The 22,854-nt window shown below is 39.2% G+C and overlaps 1 protein-coding gene across 2 annotated transcripts in view; it reads left to right on the top strand.

Moving 5' to 3' along the window:
• ACLY (ATP citrate lyase) overlaps positions 1–19,343 on the top strand; it is a 39,514-nt gene extending 20,171 nt beyond the window's left edge. For both annotated transcript variants that reach the window (XM_074261541.1, XM_074261540.1), the window contains 15 exons: positions 139–280; positions 1,079–1,247; positions 2,563–2,667; positions 4,597–4,793; positions 5,756–5,837; positions 7,032–7,142; positions 10,081–10,208; positions 11,300–11,393; positions 12,007–12,161; positions 15,168–15,318; positions 16,124–16,267; positions 16,401–16,514; positions 16,983–17,065; positions 17,302–17,378; positions 18,312–19,343. In XM_074261541.1, the coding sequence (XP_074117642.1) occupies positions 139–280; positions 1,079–1,247; positions 2,563–2,667; positions 4,597–4,793; positions 5,756–5,837; positions 7,032–7,142; positions 10,081–10,208; positions 11,300–11,393; positions 12,007–12,161; positions 15,168–15,318; positions 16,124–16,267; positions 16,401–16,514; positions 16,983–17,065; positions 17,302–17,378; positions 18,312–18,406 (1,847 nt within the window). In that variant the 3' untranslated portion in view covers positions 18,407–19,343. The remainder of the gene's footprint in view (positions 1–138; positions 281–1,078; positions 1,248–2,562; positions 2,668–4,596; positions 4,794–5,755; positions 5,838–7,031; positions 7,143–10,080; positions 10,209–11,299; positions 11,394–12,006; positions 12,162–15,167; positions 15,319–16,123; positions 16,268–16,400; positions 16,515–16,982; positions 17,066–17,301; positions 17,379–18,311) is intronic.
• The last annotated feature ends 3,511 nt before the right edge of the window (positions 19,344–22,854 follow it).

Raw genomic sequence — 22,854 nt, 5'->3', positions numbered from 1 at the left:
GCAGCATCTCTCTGGAATGTTGACAGCTCTCCCTTCCGCCTCCCTGCAGAACCCACTTAGATTTGGGGTTCCAGGAGGAGGGTGGGAGCCCTAGTGATCCAGGCCCTTGTACTCAATCTTATTCTCCTGCCAATGTAGGAAAGGCCACAACCCTCTTCAGCCGACACACCAAGGCAATTGTGTGGGGCATGCAGACTCGGGCTGTGCAGGGCATGCTCGACTTTGACTACATCTGTTCCCGTGATGAGCCCTCAGTGGCTGCCATGGTCTATCCTTTCACGTGAGTCACCCCATCAGGAAGAATTGCAGTGGGAAGAGGGTGATGGTGAATGGGGGGAGTGGGAGTGTGCCTTGCACCATGGAAAAGGGACTTTTTAGGTCCGTGATATTGAACCTGCAATTAGTGTCCCTGAACCTTAGTCATGAAATAAGAATACATGTATTGTTATCCCTATATAAAACTCTCACTTGGAGTTCTTGTGAGAAAGGACTTTGTAGACTAAATAAAAAGTATGAGGTAAATCGAAGTGATTTTAACTGAAATCAGCACCAGAGAGATCCCTATAGGGAGTGATTCTGGGAAAGGATCTATCCTTCCCACAGGCAAGGGAAATGCTTTCCTGCCTAAGATCCTTACTGTCTCTGCCTTCTCTTCTGTGAAAACAGGGTAATTATGGCACCTCCCTCCCAGGGTGGCTAAGGAGGGGTCCAGGAGATAACAAAAGTTAAGCATTGTGCAGACCTTTTTAAAGACCCACCTGAATGCTAGGTATTATTCCATTGGGAGTTCCCTTAGTTTTAAGTTTTTGGAGTCAATACTATGGTAGAAGGGACCTTTGAAATCTAATCCAGCTTTCTAATTTTGCAAATGAAGCATCACTCAAACTGGAAAAGGGACTTGCTCAGTTCCCCTCAGGTCATAAATGAGTCCAAGAGTTGCTCCCCACTCCCAAAAACAGATTTAGTCCTCTTTCCTGCGTCCCTCACTCTCAGGCTTGGAGGACACAGCTCTGGTCTGCTCTGTATTAGTACCTGACTTGTCCCATTTCATCCCTCACCATTTCCACTTCTCTCATAGTGGAGACCACAAGCAGAAGTTCTACTGGGGCCACAAGGAGATCCTGATCCCTGTTTTCAAGAATATGGCTGACGCCATGAAGAAGCATCCTGAAGTCGATGTGCTCATTAACTTTGCCTCCCTCCGTTCAGCCTACGACAGCACAATTGAGACCATGAATTATGCACAGGTGGGTGGGCTTGTTCTCCCCAGGGAAATATTTACAAGTCCTAGAGGTGGGAGGACCAGGTTAGAGAAACCCCAGCTTCTGAATTCAGAGCAAATGCCCTGAGCCACTGCTACACCCCTGACTCCCTGATTATTACCCTCGATTTATTTGTGCTCATCTATTACCCATCCTGGCAGCTTTCCTGCTCCCTGTTTGCTACCAGCTTGATGTGTTTCCAAGTAATGAATGCCTATTAATATTGGACAGAACAAAAGAGAATTGAAAGATAACTCTAAAAATGTTATCCAAATGCAAAGAGTTTTGCATTTGTTAAATGAAAGGCCTATTCTTTAATTATCCCTGAGATGGGTGGGACAGAGCAAATAGAAGGTAAGGCTGAGAGAGAAAGATAGAGATGGGAATGAATATCAAAGGCTTAAAAGTGTTTGAATTATATTATATGGATTAAGGGATCAGTATTTTGGGAAAGGTAGGTGGGCCTTAGTCTTAGTTTTGACTGAGTAGTAGAACCTGGAGTAACATCACTGACTTGGGAAGTATTTGCACCTGCTCAGACATTTGACAGTTACTCTTGATGCTGTTCTAGTGACAGTGCAGAGTTGTGGGAATCCCCTCTGGTTGGAGGTGCAGGTCCAATGTGAATCATGAACCTGAATAGTCTGAATGGCAAGGGGAAGTTTTATTGGCACTGAGAAGAGGGTCTCTTCACAAGGGGCAGGAGTCCTGACAGGCAGCTGTGCCAAGGAGAGAGGTTCCTTGGCAATGCAAAATCCTGCTTCGGACAATCTGCAAAAATATGGAGTTTAGAGTTGTCCTTTATAGAAGTCTGAGGCTAAAACTTCCAGTTGAAAAGAAAGCTAGTGAATGCCCCCAGACCTAGATACTTATCAATATCAGGCCCAGATCACCAATTGAATGAAAATCACTTTGAAGGCTTCCTGAATGAGGATCCAGCTTCCATGGGAGATTGGAAGGGGTGATTTGTCTTAGAAAAGCCTCCCCTGGGAAATATGCCTTCTAGACTCTCTGGAGTCTGGGAGGCCAGGAATCAAAGGGAACACACTTTCACCACCACCAACACCAGTCCTCTCACTCTTGTATGCATTTGGGATGATCAAGAACAGTCTTGGCTTTGGTGGAAAGGATATTGAGAATTCTGTAGGAATTGGGGATGAAGAGGAAAGGTCAGTGCTGAGAATTGCGAAGATTAGCATTTCAGAGGAGGCAGAGTGATCTGCTTGGGGGTCTCCCTTATCTGATCTAGAATAGTTTAGTGAAATAAGTCCTTAACGTCTTTCTCTCCTTCCTTTTATAGATTCGTACAATTGCCATCATTGCTGAAGGCATCCCTGAAGCTCTTACCAGGAAATTAATTAAAAAGGCGGATCAGAAAGGAGTGACCATCATAGGACCTGCCACTGTAAGCTTGGCTACTTTTACAATTGTAACTTACTGTATATTTGTAATCCTGCTTCAGGCAATGAACCCAAAAATATGTCTCTAGGAAGATTTTGTGACCCATGTGTATGTGCAAGCACACACACACACACACACCCTACCAACAAAAGATGTGGTTCTTTTCAAGGAAGGAAAAATTCCCTTTTGTCTCTTCCTCTGTCTGGGAAGTCATTTTCATTGTAATGCCATAGAAACTGAGCCAGGATAGAGAGTAGAGAGTATTTAATAATTAATTTAAAAGGAGAGATATGCTGGGACTAAATGCATCCATGGTTTGATCCCAGGGCTGGATGAGACTGTGGCCTCCAAGAATCCAGTAAACAATGTGAGTTCTCAATGACTATGTACACATGGTAGATTGAGGGAAGGGCCGAGTCAGGGTACTGAGAGCAGAACAGGACTCTGACAGGGTGGGGCGAGTCTCCAGAGATGGAGGGAGGCGCCTGATATTTCCATAGCTTGGGATGGGGAGAGGCATTCTGATATCTAAAACATAAGATCTTTTATCTTTATCAAATATTCTGGTAGAGGGAGGGGAGGTTTTGCAGTACTGAGCTTTGAGCTAATAATTATAAACTGAAGTAGAACAATTAGAGAAACTGAGTCAGGACTGGGTCAGGATAATTAAGGAAACCGAGTCAGGACAATAAAAGAAAACTGTGGTATAACACCATAAATCTCTCCATAGATTACCTATGTGTTTCTTGAGAGGCATTCTCCATGCAGGTGCCAAGTTTCTTCCTAAAGCACTAGTCTCACCATGACCTCATCAGTCTCTACTCAGGAAAGGCTCCCTTTACTTCTACTATCAAATAGAAAATATTCTGCTCAGCTTTTTTTTTTTTTTTTTTTTTTACAAGATAATATGCATGGGTAATTTTTCAGCATTAACAGTTGTAAAACCTTTTGTTCTAAATTTTCCCCTCCATCCCCCACCCCCTTCCCCAGATGGGATGTTAAATATGTTAAAGTATTTATTAAATACGATATATGTATACATGTCCTGCTCAGCTTTTAAAGCCCATCACACCTGCTCCCTTTGTTCTTCTCCGTCTTCCATGATTCAGTAACACTGTCTGCCCAGCTGAGCATTACCCTGGTAATTACCCTCCTACCCCCATGCTTGGAATGCCTCCTAGCTTCAGGTTTTCCAGAATCAGCCCAGATTCTACCTGTTGCAAGAGGCTTTTGCTGGTCCCCCTCAGTGCCAGTGTCTTCCTTATAAGAAATAATTCAGGTTAGCCTGTGTATATTGTGTCTGTACATGGTGTCTTTATTACAATGTGGGCTTCTTGAGGACTTAGCAGCACAGTGTCTGATAATCTAGTAAGCACGTGGTAACCTGACCAAAAAAAAGTCCAAGCTATTCTTTCCTTCCTCCTCTTTCTCTTTCCTAATCCAAAAAAAGCATTTCTGACCTTTTCAATAATTGGTCTCTTAAATGTAAGCAAAGGAGGCCTTTATTTTTGCCCCAGGGATTACCAAGGTAAAAGAAACTGAGAGAAAGAAAAACTTTGACCTCTCAGAGGTAACCTGGATAATCTTGGTGTTGGGAGATAGAATCGACATTTGGATGTATTAAGCTAATCACCAAAGTCTGTTGATGGGTGGTGCTTTTATTGGGGTTGGACTGCCTTATTCAATAATAACATACATGATCAGGTAAAATCAGAAAGCCTTTTATGTTTTGTATTGTAGAATTTTCCTCTACTTCTCTGTTCTTCTTAGATATTGCCTAAGGATCTAGGATTCCATGTAGTTTAAGTGAACAGTTTTCGCTATCTAATTCATTCCCCTCTTGGCTAGACCTTGTTGGAGCAAAAGTGATGATGTTACAATTTCCTAAGTGCTCTCTCCACTCTTTCTGACATCTGTCTTTTCTGCCCTGTAGGTTGGTGGGATTAAGCCTGGGTGCTTTAAAATTGGGAACACTGGCGGGATGCTGGATAACATACTGGCGTCCAAACTGTACCGGCCTGGCAGTGTGGCCTATGTTTCCCGCTCCGGGGGCATGTCCAATGAACTCAACAACATCATCTCCAGGACCACAGATGGTGTCTATGAGGGTGTAGCCATTGGTGGGGACAGGTAACTATATCAGCAGGATCAGAGAAATTCAGAGAAATGGGGTGGCCGGGGGCATTTAGAAGGTTTTAAATTTAGTGGGAAAGAGATTGGAAGGGGGGGGGGCAGGAGACCTGAGTTCTGTACTCTTAGCTCTCTATCTGGCACTGGCAAGTTACTTAATTTATTTAGACCTTAGTTTGACAACCTGGAAAGTAGTTTTCATGTTTACTTTCTTTCACCAGGATAGTTGTAAACCTCAGATCAAAAGATTGGTTTTGGTTTGGATTTCAAGATTGGTTGGTGATTTCATCAGTGTGGGTATTACCACCACTATTAAGATTAGGACCACATTCGTAACTTAGTTCATGGCCTTAATGAGTAGTTTACAAACCCCCTCCAAAAAAAATTTGTCATGGGAACAAAGTTATTACTTGGATAGTCAACACAGTCTGCAACTAGTAGTATTTTCTCAATAATATTTTTATTTCTCTAAGGATCTAACAGAGCTCATGATGGCCTGAAATAGGTTTTTTACATTCAGATTCATCTTCTCATCAATGAGATATCTGAGAATAAGATACTAGATATGGAAAGCATTTTGTGAAATGTAAATGTTCCATCAGAATAACAAATTTGCCTAAAATAAGTGTTGTTGGGGGCCTAAAGAAGCTCCTTCCTCCAGAATGGTTCATAACTAATAAATAACAATAACTAATATTTATATAGTGCATATTATGTGCCAAGAGCTATATGCTCTTTATTAATAATTACCTCAGTTGAGAAATGAATTGATAAATTAGGAGGTTTTGACATATGATCTTTTATATAAACTCTAGTATGGTTTATCAACTTATTAGTACCTCTAGTATTGTTTATAAAATTTCATTTTTATTCTCAATAAACTTAGTAGCCATAAATAGTTCAGTGTGTGGCTTCAAAACAAAATCCTTTCTTCTGATCCCTTTTATTGTCTCTTTGTTCAGATACCCAGGCTCAACATTCATGGACCATGTCTTGCGTTATCAAGACACACCAGGAGTGAAGATGATTGTGGTGCTTGGGGAGGTAAGTCTTTGGTTCTGGTCCTGATCCACAGCTCTGGGAGCTTGAGGATTGAGAAATTTCAGCAGAATGAGAGGCAGCAGAGAGTGATAGAGGGAGGGTGCCTCCGGGAACTCAGGAAGTCCTCCTCCTGGGTGGCTATGAGCCAATTCCCTGTCAGTGCCCAGGGCACGTCTTTTACAAATGAAGTTAGAGATGCAGACCAAAAAAATAAGAGGATTCCATCAGCCTTACCTGAATAAGAAAGGCAATCCCACTTAGCTCTGGCTGGCCACTGTCTCTTCCTAGTGGGGAGTGGATTTGGAATCTTAATATTCTAAAGTTGGAAAAGGTAATTCTATTCTGCTTCATGTAGTGCATCTATTTCTAAATCATCCTTTGCTTTGTGTGTGTTATGTGTACTTTAAAATTTTTTTTCTCAATAGTATTGTTTATCTCTCCAAACACGTGTAAAGATAGTTTTCAACAATCATTTTTTTAAAACTTGATATTCCATATCCCTCCCCCAGACAGAAAGCAATCTGATACAGATTAATAATATGCAATCTTTTTAAACATTTCCATATTTCTCATATTGTGCAAGAAAAATCCGACCAAAATGGGGGCAAAATTATGAGAAAGAAAACAAACAGGTGAAAATACTGTGCTTCAATCCACTTTTAGTCTTCAAAGTTCTCCCTTTGGATGTGGCATTTTCCATTCCAAGTCTGTTGGAGTTCTTTGTTTGTTTGTTTGTTTGTTTTCAATTCAACAAAAATTCATTTCTCCTCGCTCTTAAATAAAGGGAAAAAACCTTGGGACAAATATGCTGTTAAAATGAATTCCCACATTAGTCTAAATCATCTCTTCTTGATGAGAGCAAGGAATCTTCTCTTATTTCAAAACTTTCCTTCCTACTTTCTCAGTACTTTCCTTCACTAATTTTCCTATTATCCTAACTTTCAGCAGGTTTTTTGTTGTCTAACCTATGAAATTTAAGGTCCCTTTCTTATCTAACTCAGTAGAGAAATAGAAATATTAGAACTATAGATTCTGAAAACAAGGTCTCCTCTGATTCTGTATTGGCCACCTGTTGGGGAAGGAAGGCAGGAGCCTTGTGGGAGAGGAGTCCCCCATCCCTGCATTATCTGAAAAGTTTTTTGAACCCAGTGGCCCCTTCTGGAATGACCAGCGTGACTGCTTCTTTGCACCCTCTAGATAGGGGGCACCGAGGAGTACAAGATCTGTCAGAGCGTCAGGGAAGGCCGGATCACCAAACCTGTTGTCTGCTGGTGCATCGGCACCTGTGCCACCAAGTTCTCTTCTGAGGTACGTAGGCCTTCCTTCCCTATCCTCCAAAACTGCCAGCCAGCATTGTTTAAGCACTTGCTATATAACATCATTGTAGGTACCTGGGATATACAAGGACAAAAAAAATGAAGCAGTCTCTGCCTTCAAAAAGCTTAAACTCTGTTAGGAGAGATGGGTACATTGATTAGTATGCACAGGAGAACTCAGGGAAGACAGCAGGATTGGGAAAGCCTTATGTGGAAGGTGGTACTTGAACTGCATCCTGAAGCAACTTGTGTAGAAGGGCACTTCCTTGAGGCACTGGTAACTGGCACCTAGACAGTGCCCAGCATGGAAGCAGACATGTCGATAGGGCCAGAACCTCTTCCCAGCTGTAGGACTCTGGGCAAATCACTTAACCTTGTTTGCCTCAAGTTTTGTCATCTGTGAAATGTGCTGGGCTCCAGTACTTCTGCTGAGAAAAACCCAAGTGGGGTCACGGAGAACCAGACATGAATTTAAAAAATGACTGAACAACAACAAAAGGCCTAGACAAAGTCCTGGAGTTGGGAAATAAAGGGTCATATATGAGAGTAGTTTGTCTAGACCAAAGAGTAAAGGATGTAATGAGGCTGAAAAAAGGTGAGGGCCAAATTGTCTTCAAAAGCCCAACAAGAGAAATTTATATTTGAGTTTTAGAAGGCAATAGGAAGTTACTGGTGTTTGAGTAGGGGAGTGATGTGGTCATGTCTGCCTTTAAGAAAGAAAAGAAAGCTGTTTGGAGGATGGACTGAAGTGAGGAGAGATTTGAGGCAAGAAGAATTAAGAATTCATTGCAATATAGTACGGGTGACTATGGGCCTGAATTAGAATGGCAGCCATATGAGTGGAGAGCAGGGATTGAATAGAAGAGAAAGAAAAACAGTGAATTGGAGAAGTTTACAGGTCATCCAGTTTGAAATGTCCACTAAGTAATTTATAATGTGGGACTGGAAATCAGGAAGGAGATGAGGTCTGTAAATCTTCTACATAGAGAGATAATAATTAATTAAATCTGTGGGAGATGATGAGATCACCAAGAGAAAAAAGACAGGATACCCACAGTTAGAATCATCCTTGTGATCAGAATGTTGCCATTGAGCTCCTGGTGAGCTTCCCTAATGTGGGCACACCACATTTGTTGGCATTTTGATGACAGAGCTGTTCTGGGCCAGTCAAGCTGCTTAACTACCTTTCTGTTGCAGGGTTTCTGCTTCTGAAACCTATTAGGTCTAGCTTGTCCAGCAGTCATTGGAGTATGTACGCAGAAACTCCTGTTATTCTAATTCACAGGGGAAATTAGTATAACAGAAGGCCCATTTGTTCATTAGTCAGAAGGAATGATGACACCAAACTGAAGGATCCTCAAGGCATCTGGACAATATATATGGAACTAGAAATGAAATAGAATTAAAATTAATGGGTTGCTTACAGAACATAAAAGAATTCCAGCTCTGAGAGATGGGAGATAATCTCCTCAGGCCATGATACCCTAATAAGCAAATGATCTCCTGTCATAATAGATGCACCCTTTCCCATTGTTTTGTAAACTGCTAATCAGGTCTCTTCCAAGCTTAGCCTTTTCTCAGGACTATCCCTCCTTTCTAACTCCACCAAAGTCTTTAGACATGAAAAATTTCTCATAGTAATATTGAAAAATAACAGTGATGGAATTCAAAGAACTAAATTCCAAGAGTCCTTGGTTCTAATTGCATGAAGGCAGAGTGAGACAGTCCAGAGATCTCTGAAGCCTTTCCTGCCTTTCCATTGCTCATCTGCCTCTCTCTTCTGAATGCCTGTTTGCATCAGAACACATAGCACTGTGCATATTGAGCTTGATCGCTGTTACAAACATCCACTCAGCACTTAATTACATTCTCCTTTTGCAGTATCCACCAGCTGTTATTCCCCAGGTCCCCACTTAGAGCTAAAGCTGACTACCTCCTGGAGACTTCCCAAAAGCCTTCCTGCTATGACCTTTTGAAAACTTTAATTTATGTAAAACTATTCAGATTGGGAAAGCTATTTGATAAAATCATGACGTTTGAACATTATGTAAGCAAAAAGGTCGAGCACTTTAGGGGATGAGGAAAGACTCTTGGAGTAAGATAAGATAAATTTAAGGGAAGTGAGAGATGGCCAATCTGTTGCCCACACCCCCAATGGAGAGGAAGATACATCTCTACTCTTCTTGGCTAGAGGAGTTTTAGGAATATCCCTTGAATAGGCCAGATGAGTAGTGTCGCTATGGTGCAATTCATTCTTTTCATACTGTACTTCTTGATTTTTGAGATCTAGCCCCAGGGGTTTTTTAGCTGTGGTGTATTAGTATTTCAGTATTGGGGGTGGGGAGAGAAGAAGTTACTTAAGCTATTTAACGAGGTTAAGTGATTTGGCCACGGTCTACCAGCTTTTCTTACAAAATATTTTGATAACTGTTTCAATATAATTGGTATAGTTTATAATCTTATTTTTTTATATTACATTTTTCTAATTAATCAAAATTTTTCTTCTCCCTGTTTTTCCCCACATTGAAAAAGGAAAAAGAAAGTCTTTATAACAAATCTCTTTTACCCTGAGGCAAGTGGCTTGCCCAGGTCTCACAGTTAGGAAGTGTGGAGTTTCTGAGGTCAAATTTGAATTCTGGTGCTCTAACTGTGCTCCCTAGCAGACCTAACAAATTTTTTTTATATTATTCATTTTTAAATATTCTAAGGAGTCCATAGACTCCAACAAAAAATTCAGAACCTAGTAAGGTTCCTTTGCCTATAATAGGCACACAATACTTTAAAAAAAAAAAATAACCACCCAACACTCAGTGATGCTTTCAGAGTAACGGGCAACTGAGTCTAAGTAAATACAGATTAAGTTGAATAGACAAGTGCCAAGGAGTTATGTTGCCAAGCAACATAAGACCGATCTTTTTGTGTCTTCCCAGGTTCAATTTGGCCACGCGGGCGCTTGTGCCAACCAGGCCTCAGAAACAGCAGTGGCGAAAAACCAAGCCTTGAAAGAGGCAGGAGTCTTTGTGCCCTGGAGCTTTGATGAACTAGGAGAAATCATTCAGTAAGCTGACTGTATCTATGTGTTTGGAGGGTGGGAGATGGCACAATTTTTTGAGATGTAGAGATCCCCTTTTTCAGTCTACAAATTTAGAATCTTGATTTTATTATATAGGATAGAATTGAAGATAATCCTGTATGCTCATTTAACCATGTTATTTGAGTGGCTTAGAACTTTAAAAATATATATATTTTTAATTTTTAAAAAAATTGTTTTGTTTTCCCTTTTTCTACTTTTCTCCCATTGAGAAAGCAAGATATTCAATACCCATTGTACATAAGAAGTCAGGCAAAACATATTTCCATATTAGTCATATTGCAGGAGGAAAGAGTAGTTGGGGAAGTAAGAAAAAATAAGAAGGAAAAAAACTGCTTCAAACAAAACTCATAAAGTTCATCAGTTCTCTCTCTGGAGGTGGACAACATTTTTCATCATGAGCCCTGAATTATTGTGAATCATTGTGTTGATCATCATTACTATGTTACTGTGTATGTTATTCTCCTAGTTCTGCTCCCATCTCTTCATTAGTTCATATAAGTTTTTCTGAAACCATCTTTGAAACTTTTTTAAAAAACAGAAGCAATGAGATTTGTCTTCCTGTTTGTTTGTTTTTTTAATCTGGTTGATCAAAAATGATTTTGCCTTTCCTGAGTGTATGTCAGATGAGAACTCTGGTCCTAGATGCATGCTCAGGCTTACTGTATTTTGTAGCTCATTCACAAATAACTAAGAAATGACTTTACTTCTCAATGATATTTCTTCCATCTCTTAAAACCGTTTGTCTTTATGTCTCCTATGCCTCCCCCTTTAAAATCACTGAGGCTTAGGCAACAGACTTGGGGTTCTAGGGAAAAACCTAACTAGAAGCAAAATATGTTTGTTTATACTTGAGGGGGCCTTTCACCTGTTTTCATTTAGATTTCAGGACAGTGATGACTAATGAGAATAAGTTAGGAAAAGCTAGACCAAGGCAAAAGATCTGGAGGAATGAAGGACTTTATTTAAAGTGCTTAGAATATTCCTTCTTGATGAAAGATGCATCGTTTCTGCTTCTTACCCTTCTCTTCCCTTTCTTTTCCCCACTGTGTATGAAGGACTGTGTATGAAGATCTTGTTGCTAAAGGAGTCATTGTACCTGCTCAGGAGGTCCCTCCCCCCACTGTGCCAATGGATTACTCCTGGGCCCGGGTAGGTGATTGGTTGTACCCTTGGTATCCAACCAAAGGTTTTCCCTATGAAGTTCCTTGGGGAAATGTATTCAAGAGTCTCACCAAAGGATGACTTTGTTCTAGTCACTCTTGGCCGTGACAGGATCTATAGTAGGAAGGTGACACATTGAAAATTCAGTGGATAGAATAAATTCCAGGGGTGCTTCCACCTAAATTACTTGTATAATTGCATCTTTATGTTCTGGTTCAGAATGGCCATAGAGGTTGAAGAGCATTGAAGTGGTTCTGAATGTAGGGCAACACACTGCAAGCCATTTGGAAAAGTTTGAAGGCAGATTAACAGCAAGGGAGTAAGTTTCTCAAACTATTAGATTTTCTCAAATCGCATAAATTTATTTCAGTCTAGCTTTTTAAAAAGTACCAAGAGATGAAGGTAACAACTATATAAGGAAGAAGTCACCCTTTCCAGAAGAGGGAGAGCATTTCAGACATAAATTGGCCCTAAGTCCCAAAGAAAAATAAGGCGTTCAGCTCGCTCCCAGATCTCTGACCCTGCAAATGGAGCCCCTCCAGTTTCATGGCTGCGAGGCATACCTCCGCTTACCTGTTTTCCTCCCTGCTGTGATCTTTAGGAACTCGGCTTAATCCGCAAACCAGCTTCCTTCATGACCAGCATCTGTGATGAACGTGGACAGGAGCTCATCTATGCAGGGATGCCTATCACCGAGGTCTTCAAAGAGGAGATGGGCATTGGAGGCGTCCTGGGACTGCTATGGTTCCAGAGAAGGTGAGGGCCAGAGAAAGGGCGGCAGAGAAATAGAACTCAGAAATGGACTTCATGCTTTAGAAAATATGGGTTGGACAGCTGGAGAGGAACAGATACAAATAGTTGTCTTCACTAACGAAAGAATGGAGAACTAACTGTTGGGGAAGGGGGACAGTTTGAAAGCAAGATCCTGATGGAATACTAATTCAATTTAACAAACATTCATTAAGTGCCTATTATGTGCCAGGAATTATTGATTACTTCAGTCCTTCCAAAAGAGCTGTGATCTCAACAGAGTGGGTACTGCTTCTCTTAGAAGGCATTCAGCACTTTATTTGCCTGGTAGGATCCAACAGTATTCACACTTTCCAGCACAGTCTTCACTAATAATTGGGAAACTAGAACTAAGGACCTCAAGTTTTCCAAGACTTTGCCAAGGGAAGGGGGCAGTGGCTGGATCTGGGGGTGGGCATAGTCCTTCTAGAGGCAGCAGAAAAGATTTGGGTGACCTGGGAGCTCATCGTTTGATCCTCTCTCTGACCAGTAAGTTATCAAAAATGACAAGAGCAGGGTAAACACATTGTGTGCCTCCTATGTATTGGTAAACATGTCATCAATATGAATGTTAGCAGGGTCTTTATTTTTCTGCAAATCAACAAGACCAGTAGAACTCTTTCCTGAAATTGATAGCTGAGCAAGGGCCTATTTAGTATGATTATATTATGTTTATAGCACATTATTGTTATAGTATAATATTGTAGTCATAGTATATTTAATAGTAACTGAGCAAAGCGTCATTGGTTTTCAAGTTGGGGCCTTAATGTTTGTTACTTCACTTCAATGCCTCCCTGAAAGAGTTCAAAGGGTTTTACTGTAACAGTTTTTATGGAGTCTATTTTGGTCATGGTTTTTTTTTCCTCACTGTCATGAGATTGATTGTCTTAAAGAAGTCACACTGAAAAGGAGGAGAAAGAGATTTTTTTTGTTGTTACTCGATTATTTTGGATGTGTCCCTAACCCCATGGACCATAGCCATGGTACTAAGAGGTTTCCTTTTCTAGTTTATTTGATAGATGTGGAACTGAAGCAAACAGGATTAAGTGACTTGCCCAGGGTCACACAGCTAGTTAAGACTTGAATTCAAGTCTTCCTAATTCCAAGGCCCAGTCTTTAATCTACTGCACTACTTAGGTGCCTACTTGGAGAGAGGAAGGTGCTACTTCCTTTTCAGTACACAGAAAGTAACCCTCGCTGTAGTTTACAACAAATGATAGTAGCATAATTAAAATTGCTATATGACTAAAAGATATCCAACCTCCAAGGAACTACCATCTCTTTTAAACAGATATTTTTAATTTATTAAAATAAATATGCACAGATAATTTTTCAACATTGACCCTTGCAAAATTTTGTGTTCTAAATTTCCCCCTACCTTCTCCCCAGATGGCAAGTAATCAAATATATGTTGGATCCAATATATGTGTACATATTTATACAATTATCTTGCTGTGCAAGAAAAATAAGATCAAAAAGGAAAAAAATGAGTAAGGAAACAAAATGCAAGCAAATAACAGAAAGTGAAAATGTTATGTGTGGTCCACATTCAGTTCCAACAGTCCTCTCTCTGGGTGTAGACGGCTCTCTTCATCACAAGATCATTTGAACTGGTCTGAATCTTATTGTTGAAGAGAGCCACGTCCATCAGAATTGATCATCATATAATCTTGTTGCCATGTACAATGATCTGGTTCTGCTCATCTCACTTAGCATCAGTTCATAAAAGAACAGGCGATATTTTTAATACAAATAAAACAGTGAGGAGTGGACTTGGAATTTTATTTCAATACCAGATCTGCATTAGGATGCTACAACCTTTCGTGGATTTTCATAACTTTCGCATGGTGTAGTTAGTGAAAGAAAGCCAAGGAATTACATGTATGATCTGTTGTCTCTCTTAAATGAGTCAGTGAAACAGGTGTGACATAGTGGATCAAGGGCCTGGCTTCAGTTCTTGCCTCTAAAACATTACTGTATCACTTGGTCAGTGTTCTCTGCCTATAAATTTACCAGGCAAGTTACAGGTGATATGATGCATTTATAGAACTAAGTGCCAACACTAATGAAATCATTCTGGACAAACAAAAAAATTCATTTATCCTTCCAGTGTTCTGGTTTTTTCTTTTCCTTCTGTTTCTAATGTTTAAAAACAAACAAACAAAAAACAACCCTTATAAATAATTGTAAATAAATCTTAAGAATCCTTTTTGGTTTTAGATTAGCTCCTTTTTCTGTTTCCCTTTCCAACTCTCTTGAGTCATCCCTTAATACTTTTTTTTTTTTTTTTTTTTTTTTTTTTTTTTTTTGAGGAAAAGTGGGAAAGGTGTGGAATTTAGCAAGATCAGTCAACATTGGGGAAGTATCATGTTATTTGCAATGTCCCATATCTTCCCAAGGAAAGTGGGAGGTGTCTGCTTATATTCCTTCTTTGGAGACTAAACTCAGTATTTTTTTAATACTGTTCAGTTTTGGTTGTTAACCTTTCCATTTTATGTTGCTTTATTCATTGTATGTTGTATTCTTGATTCTGCTTACTTGTCTTCATCAGTTCATAGATGTTTTTCTATGCTTTTTCATATTCATAATTTCTTACATTACACTAGTATTCCACTACATTCATGAGATATAAAAATATTACTATAAATTTTTTGCTATATCTATGGGAACTTCCTTTTTCTTAGTGACCTCAAAGGCTATATAATATATCACATAATCCCATTGTTTTCCAGAATGGCTAGATCAATTGATAGTTCCATCAACAATACATTAGGGTCCTCTTGATATCACTTTTTATCTTTTATTAACTTTGCTAATGTCCTAGGACTAGAGTGAAACTTCAGAGTTGTTCAAATTTGCCTGTCTTATTGAAGATTTACTTGCTAACTGGAGTATTCTTTCACATGATTTGTTAATAGTTTATATATTATTTGGAAAACTGTTTGTTCATATCTTTTAAACATTTATCTTTAGGTTACCTAAATATTCTTGCCAATTCATTGAGATGTGCCTGATGGTGACAGCTGATCATGGCCCTGCTGTCTCAGGAGCCCACAATACTATTATCTGTGCCCGAGCTGGAAAAGACCTAGTCTCTAGTCTTACATCAGGGTTACTCACAATCGTAAGTATCATCGTCTGATTAAATCATGAAATATTCAGCAAAGATTTTAAGTCCTTGACACATTTTGTGCTAAGTATTGGGGTATTTATAGAGGTAAAGAAAATCTAGTCTCTATATAAGTTCTTGTAGAAGCTAATCAATTGTAGTGAGATCAAAGAAAGCAGAGTTCTTTTTTTGTTTGATTTTGTTTTTGTTTTTTTTGCTAAGGCAATTGGGGTTATTGTGTGCCCAGGGTCACATAGCCAGGAAGTATTAAGTGTCTGAGGCTGGTTTTGAATTCAGGTCCTCCTGACAGGGCTGGTGCTCTATCTACTGCACCATCTAGCTGCCCCAAAATGTAACGAGCATATTTTGTTGAAGGATCAGGGAAGAGAACATTTTGAGTGGGGTTTTTGTTTTGTTTTGTTTTGTTTTTGAGTTATTCCTTAAAGGATGGCGACAATGTCTGCAGTCAGGATTTGAGATGATACTATGATTGACAGCATCTGGTCTGCTGACATTTTCTGGTCCTATGTATAGAGCCCTTTGCTAGCTATAATGGAAAACATCTCTACCTTCCAGGATATCTCTGCCCCTGCCCTTGTGCTGCTTTTGAGAGTGACTTGGGGGGCTAGGTGGGTGCAGTAGATAGAGCCCTCACTCTGAGTCAGGAAAACCCATGTTAAACTCAGCCTCAGACACTTGGTAGCTGAGTGACTTTGGGCAAGTCACTTAGGCCCAGGTACCTCCAAAAAATAAAAAGCTGCTTGGGCTGGGAGGGGAAAGGGGGGGCGCACTGAGAGTGACATGGGTTTGTCCCCTACAGGGAGATCGCTTTGGCGGTGCTTTAGATGCAGCTGCCAAGATGTTCAGCAAGGCCTTTGATAGTGGCATTATCCCCATGGAGTTTGTGAACAAAATGAAGAAGGAAGGAAGGCTGATCATGGGGATTGGTCACAGAGTCAAGTCGGTGAGTGGAGTCATTCTCATAAAACCCCATCTCCACAGTGAAGGGCTGGGGGAGGGCCCAGAGCTGGGAGCCTATCATGGCATTCCCCTCCCAGAAAGCTCTCTTCTGAGTGCCGTGCTGCCTCACTTTTCAGATAAACAACCCAGACATGAGGGTTCAGATCCTTAAAGATTACGTCAAACAACACTTCCCTGCCACTCCCCTCCTGGATTATGCACTTGAAGTAGAGAAGATCACCACCTCCAAGGTAAAAATATGGTGAGGGCGAGTTTGGGCTTGCACCGGGAACTTCTGGGGGCAGATATCTCTATTGAAAATTACAAACCTACATTTAAATACTGGGCAACAAGATGAAGAAGAAATAATGCTTTACTGCTTGTTGCCTTTCCTCATCTGTAAAATGAGGGAGTTGATTTCAAAGGGCCTTGCTTTAGTCTTACCTAAATCTAGAATTCTGGAAATGGAATTCACTTAAAATCTGGGAAATAGGTTTGGATCACATATAATACTCTGAACTAGATGTATGATCTAAGTTTGAAAAATAAAGGTGTTTTTTTTTTTTACAGAAATATTTTTGTTAGTCAAAATGAAACATCATCATTGGAAACAAGGTTTAAAATTCAATGACAAATACCTTTAAAATAGGACCGAAAAAAAATCACACTGCATAACTGAAGGAATAATGACAAGTGTTTTTTGTTTTTCACATTCTCAGAAGCCAAATCTTATCCTGAATGTAGATGGTTTTATTGGAGCTGCATTTGTGGATATGCTCAGGAATTGTGGCTCTTTTACCCGGTAAGCTGTGCAGACCTCTTCTGTCTGTTAGCCTGTTTCTGCTTTTCTTGATAGAGGATAGTTTTCATGGACATGAGAGTAGTTGACTCTGAAATTTTATAATACAGTGATCACTATGCTTTTAGTATTTCAACTTTGGACTAAAGAAAGTGTGGCTTATTTGGGGGTGGGAGTGGTCGATAAGCCTTTTTTTTTTTTTTTTTTAAATTCAATTTGGTTGTGTATGTCTGTTACAGGGAGGAAGCTGATGAATATATTGATATTGGAGCCCTCAATGGTATTTTTGTGCTAGGAAGGAGTATGGGTTTCATTGGTAAGTTTTTTGTTTTTTGTTAGGGTTTCTTTTCTCTCATTCTGCCAACCCCTAACATTGCTGTAGTCTTTCTGTAATAGGAGAGTTATCACATTATATATCATTCTTGACATTTCTCCCTTTTATCTTTTCTACATATGACAGAAAAGCTATTTTGGTGTTAGAAAGTTCAGTTCCTGCCTGTAATGTATGCTAGTTGTGTGACCATGGGCAAGTTAAGTTGATGTTCAGTTGTGTCCAACTCCTCATGACCACATTTTTTGTTTTTTTTTTTTCCTTGGCAAAGATACAGGAATAGTTTACCATTTTCTTCTCCTATTCATTTGACATAAAGAACTGAGGCAAGCAGGATTAAGTAACTTGCTCATGGTCACACAGCTAGGAAGTACCTGAAACCAGATTTGATGTACCTGCTAGCTGCCCCTAGACAACTCTTTTAAGACTTTTTTTTTTTTCCTCCTAATTGAACTATAGACTGGTCTGCAAAATTTGAGAATAGTTTCCATATTCACAGTTCTACATGCTAATAATATTATTTGCACATATTAAAAAAATAAGTAGTATAGGAAAGGGATTTCCTTGGCATTTGAAAAAGTTAGATTAAAAAGTTGCTACCAGGTCATTTTGAATAAGTCTCCTTGTTATCTTTTTTAAATACAAAGAGATCAGACTAGATTTTCTCTTAGGTTCTTCACTGATCATCTAGAAAAGAACCTGGAGTCTCAATATACTGACCCTAGATTATGTAAAGTTCAATTGAATTAATCAACAGTCATCTTATTGCCTGACTATGCTATCTGAACTATCATTTAAGGGGGGGTTGGTTACTGGACTTCCTTCCCCTTCTTATATTTTACCTTTTTCCATTCTCCTGTCCCCAATTTAATTAGTATATTTTGTTTAAGAAGAAATATGCTTTTGTTCTATTTTTAGGGCATTATCTAGATCAGAAGAGGCTGAAACAGGGTCTGTATCGGCACCCATGGGATGATATTTCATATGTTCTCCCAGAGCACATGACTATGTAACAGGAGAGCCTCATGCTGAGAGAGGAAGAACGACCCTCTCATTAACATGCAGTGCACATGTCTAGCACTGGAGACTGCTACCAGATGGACTGGAGCTTCAAGGAGCCATTGGTGTACAGAAATTAGAGACCAACATGTATCTATCTCTATAAGCTAACCCAGTTAAATTCACACAGAGAAGCTTAATATTTTTTTTATAAGCATAGAAATGAAAGCAAATAAAGCCAATACTTGTGATGCTTCATATGCTACCTGCTGTATTTATTACATGGAAGCAACTGAGCACTGTCTGTATACGTTTTGTCCCCTCATTGTAGACTCTATGTGTTTACATGTGGCTTTACATGTGTTGGCTTAATTTTATTTTATTCCATTAAAAAAATTTTTTTGGCTTTATCCTTTCTTTGGAGGAGGGAAAGGAATTCTGCTTGAAAACTGGACAGATAGATTTAACATGAAAAGAACTTAGAATATCCTATTTCTCCACACATGCCTTCTCCTCCTCCTCCTCCTAGAACATGAAGAGCATTGTTTATGTTCATCTCTGATTTGGGGGACCTTTTTGTTATTGTTAATTTTTTTTTTATGTGCTATATGTAAAAGGTTTTATTGATATGTCCTGTCTGTGTGTTCAGTACTGCATTTCCAAGTCTGCTCGTGCGTGCTGCAGGGACAGGGGACCGTGGCCACCTCAGCCAAAAAACGTGATGTGGTAGTTGAAAATGTAAAGTTGTCACGTACAAAACTGTGAAATGACCAGTATCTTACATACTATGTATTTATGCAGCAATGACTGAATTATTGTTACATGGGTCGGTAATTTGTGGCTGCCCAGTCTGTGTATGTAAAATGCAAAATTCTGGATAGCCGAATATCCTTAGTCCCTTCTCTGTATTATCATAGTCCAATTTAAATAAACAATACAGTAACAACAAAAGTACTGTTTTCAGCTTGTCATATCTAAACCTGTTCACCCAAGAATTCCACTTCATAAAATTGCGTGTATGGGTTTTTTATTGGGGGGTGAGGGTGTATGCATATATGGCATGCATATATGGCACAGTGGCAAAAACACCAGCCCTGGAATCCGAAGGACCTAGATTCCAATCTTCTCAGACTAGCTGTGTGACCCTGGGTATTCACTGAACTGTGATTAACTTCCTAAAATTGTATGTGTATCTGAGATGAATGGGGGAACATTTGCCAAAGGGTTGGTGGTGAGATGAGCTTTTTGGAGAGAACAAGTCAGGAAACTGTCTTAGTTGTGGAGGGTTCACTCTGCAACCAATGTTGGAGTACCCATCCAAGTGGCACTGGAATCTGTTTTAGAGGTAAGCCTTTTGTTCATTTGTGGGTCTCCATTTAGATAGAATGTGACAATTTGCACTGTGCAGAAGCAGGCCCAAAATCTGAATCCTTGAATGTAGTACTGATTCTTAACTTTGGTAAAACTTGACTCTTTAGTGTTTTAATAACTATTTCAGCATATGTGATTTCCTTTATGATCCTGTGAATGCATTTTAAAACATTTTGATAAATGATCTGAAACTTTTACTAGACAGCTGAAGAGAGATGTGATCAAAAAGATTAAGAATCCTTGGTCTGTCCCATATGAGGTTAAGTTGAATGGATTTTTAAGTTTGGAGAAGAAGAAATAGGACAGGACAGATGCCTTTGACTGGCTAAATCTTTCTTAAGCAGAGATTTAACTTGTTCTTAATTTAAGAAGTTGTGGAGAGGCATATTTAGATTTGATGTAAGAAGTGGGGGGGAAATATTAAAGCTATTAGAAAGTAGAATGGGTTATCTTGGGGAAGGTAGTAAGTTCCTCATTTGATATCTTCAAGCAGAGAGTATGGGAACACTTTTTGGATACATAATAATGGGAATTCTTTTAAGGAGCTTGCTATTCCTGGGCAGAACCCTGTCATTCCTGTATTTTAATTCATCATGCAAAATTACAAATCTCATTCTAGGATACCAATAACTGAATGTGTTCATTTCCCAAACTTTTTTTTTTTTTTTTTTTTTTTTTTTTGCATCCTTTGTCTTCAATTAGCACAGGTGATGAAACAGTCTTCATTTTCTTGACCAAGACCTGCCAATGCTTTATAAGCCCATTTTGAACCCCTTTTCTGACAATATCATTTGAGTCCTCATGAGTCACTAGAAGTAGTTGATTAATGAAGCATTTTGATAAGTCTTAGGAATCCCTCTGGTATGTTCTATGCCCTAGGAAGACATTAAACTTTTGTGATAGCCTTTTTTTTTCCATTGGGCAATCTCAATTTCTCAAAAGAGTAATTAACCATCAGCACTCTCCCTGACGCTCACTGGATGGTTTCCCAAAGAGCACCTTTGAATCCACATTATTATTTCTCAGAGGACAAGCAGTTGCTGCTTCTGAGCATTCAATTTCCTTCTCTCTAGAAACTAGAACTTCAATATTTTTTTCTTAAGATTGAGTCTTCCTATCTTGCCCAAGTTATTCATAGGTCTGATTCTACTCAAGGACAGCAGCTTTCGCCTCATCTTTTTGTTTTTGATTTTCCAATTGAGATCAATTGGGACCAGCTGGTGCTCTCCTTGTACAACCTGATGCCCCCAGAAGTTAACCTTGTTGATGGCATACTGAGTGTGGATGCCAGATTGGCTTGGCTGGCTGCTTTTTCAAACTGAAAGTTTCCAGGATTAGCAGCACAAATTATAGCCATGGGTTGCCTTACTCATTCTCATTAATTTTTTGGCTCCAGAATGAAGTAGAGTTCTCATTCACTTCTTGTGTTAACATTCTCCTACTTTCTTGTGTTCTCATCCAGGTCAGGATTTTCCTCCCACTCTTTAGGTCCTTTCTCTTCTCCAGTTTTCATATTTAAGGCTATGGGTTTTGATCTTGTTTGGTTTTTTGAAACATAAAGATCCATTGAGCCTTCTTGTAGACAAACCCTTTTGCTTGTATACTCCCATCCAGCAGATTGCCCCCATAATCATCTCTCTAAACTTGTACCCTTAAACTTAGCCAGTAGATTGTTCCTCCAAATATTACCTCTTTTCCTAATCTTTAATATTTCCCCATCTACTAGCTCATGGACTATCACTTCCAAATATGTCAGGTCTCCCCCATAATCCCCTCGTCTGATTTACTATCTATCTATCTATCTACATATATATATATATACACACACACACACACACACACACACATACCTTTTCCACTGGCAACATTGGGGGGGAAAAAACTGTAAATTCACAGTCAGTCAACCATCATTTTTTAAACTGCTACTATATACCAGGTTCTTTTCTAAAGTAGGAAAACATGCAAAAGTCAGTTGCTGTTATTTAAAGAATGTCACAGTAATGAGACAACATGAAAATAACTAGGTATGAGCAAGATATAATAAGGATCAATTGGAGATAACCAATAGAAGTTGCTAGCATTAAGGGGAACTGAGCAAGTCTCTTGTGGAAGGTGGGATTTTGGAAGCAAAGAGGTGAGAGAAGATTTAGAGCATGGGAATGAGCCAAGGAAGATGGGCTTACTGAGTACGGAGATGGTTTGAGAAAAGGCATTGCCTCCACTTTTTTCCCCTCGGCTTTTCAACCTCTTACATGCAATCTTACCCCCCAACTGAAACTGCTCCCTCCAAAATTACCAATGATTTCTTTATTGTCAAATCTAATTTTACCAGCTCTTATTCTTGATGTTTCTACAGCAAATACTGATACTCTTGCATATACTTATATGGGTTCTGGGCCACTGCCAGTTGCCTTGACCTTTGTTTTGCCACTGAATTCCAACAACTTTGGAGGAGAAAAAGAGGCTGGCTGACGCAGTTCTGCTCAATTAAATCCAATTCGAAAGCAAGTCAAGACATAACTCTTGAAGTCATTGGTCCTCTTTGAGAATGAAGGATGAACAATGACAACAAGAAAAATTAATAGTATGAGCTCTTTAAACAAAAAGGACTTCCAGAGCAGATGATGTGAATTAAAATTTGTCACATATTTCTTATATGTGTGTCTTACTACTATTATGTTCTACATTTGTAAGTTTATTCCTCCCCTGGATGTTTTGTGTAATTGTGGGAAGGAACAAATCAGTTTCTTTTGTTGTTGTTATTTTTTTTTAATAATAGCTTTTTATTTTCAAAATATATGCAAAGATAGTTTTCAACATTGACCCTTGCAAAATATTATGTACTAAATTCTTTTCTCCCTCTCTTCTTCAACTCTCTTCCCTACACAGCAAGTAATCTGTTAACCATGTATAATTCTTCTATATATATATATATATATATATATATATAATATATATATATATATATATATATATATATATTCCACATTTATCATCCTACACAAGAAAAATAAAATCAAAAAAGAAAATAATTAAGAAAATAACAAGGGGCAGCTAGGTGGCACAGTGGATAGAGCACCAGCCTTGAATT

The sequence above is a fragment of the Sminthopsis crassicaudata genome, chromosome 4, assembly GCF_048593235.1.
Source record: "Sminthopsis crassicaudata isolate SCR6 chromosome 4, ASM4859323v1, whole genome shotgun sequence".
Lineage (NCBI taxonomy): Eukaryota > Metazoa > Chordata > Mammalia > Dasyuromorphia > Dasyuridae > Sminthopsis > Sminthopsis crassicaudata.
Note: the sequence above shows the minus strand (reverse complement) of the source record. Positions and strands in the feature narration are given on the sequence as shown.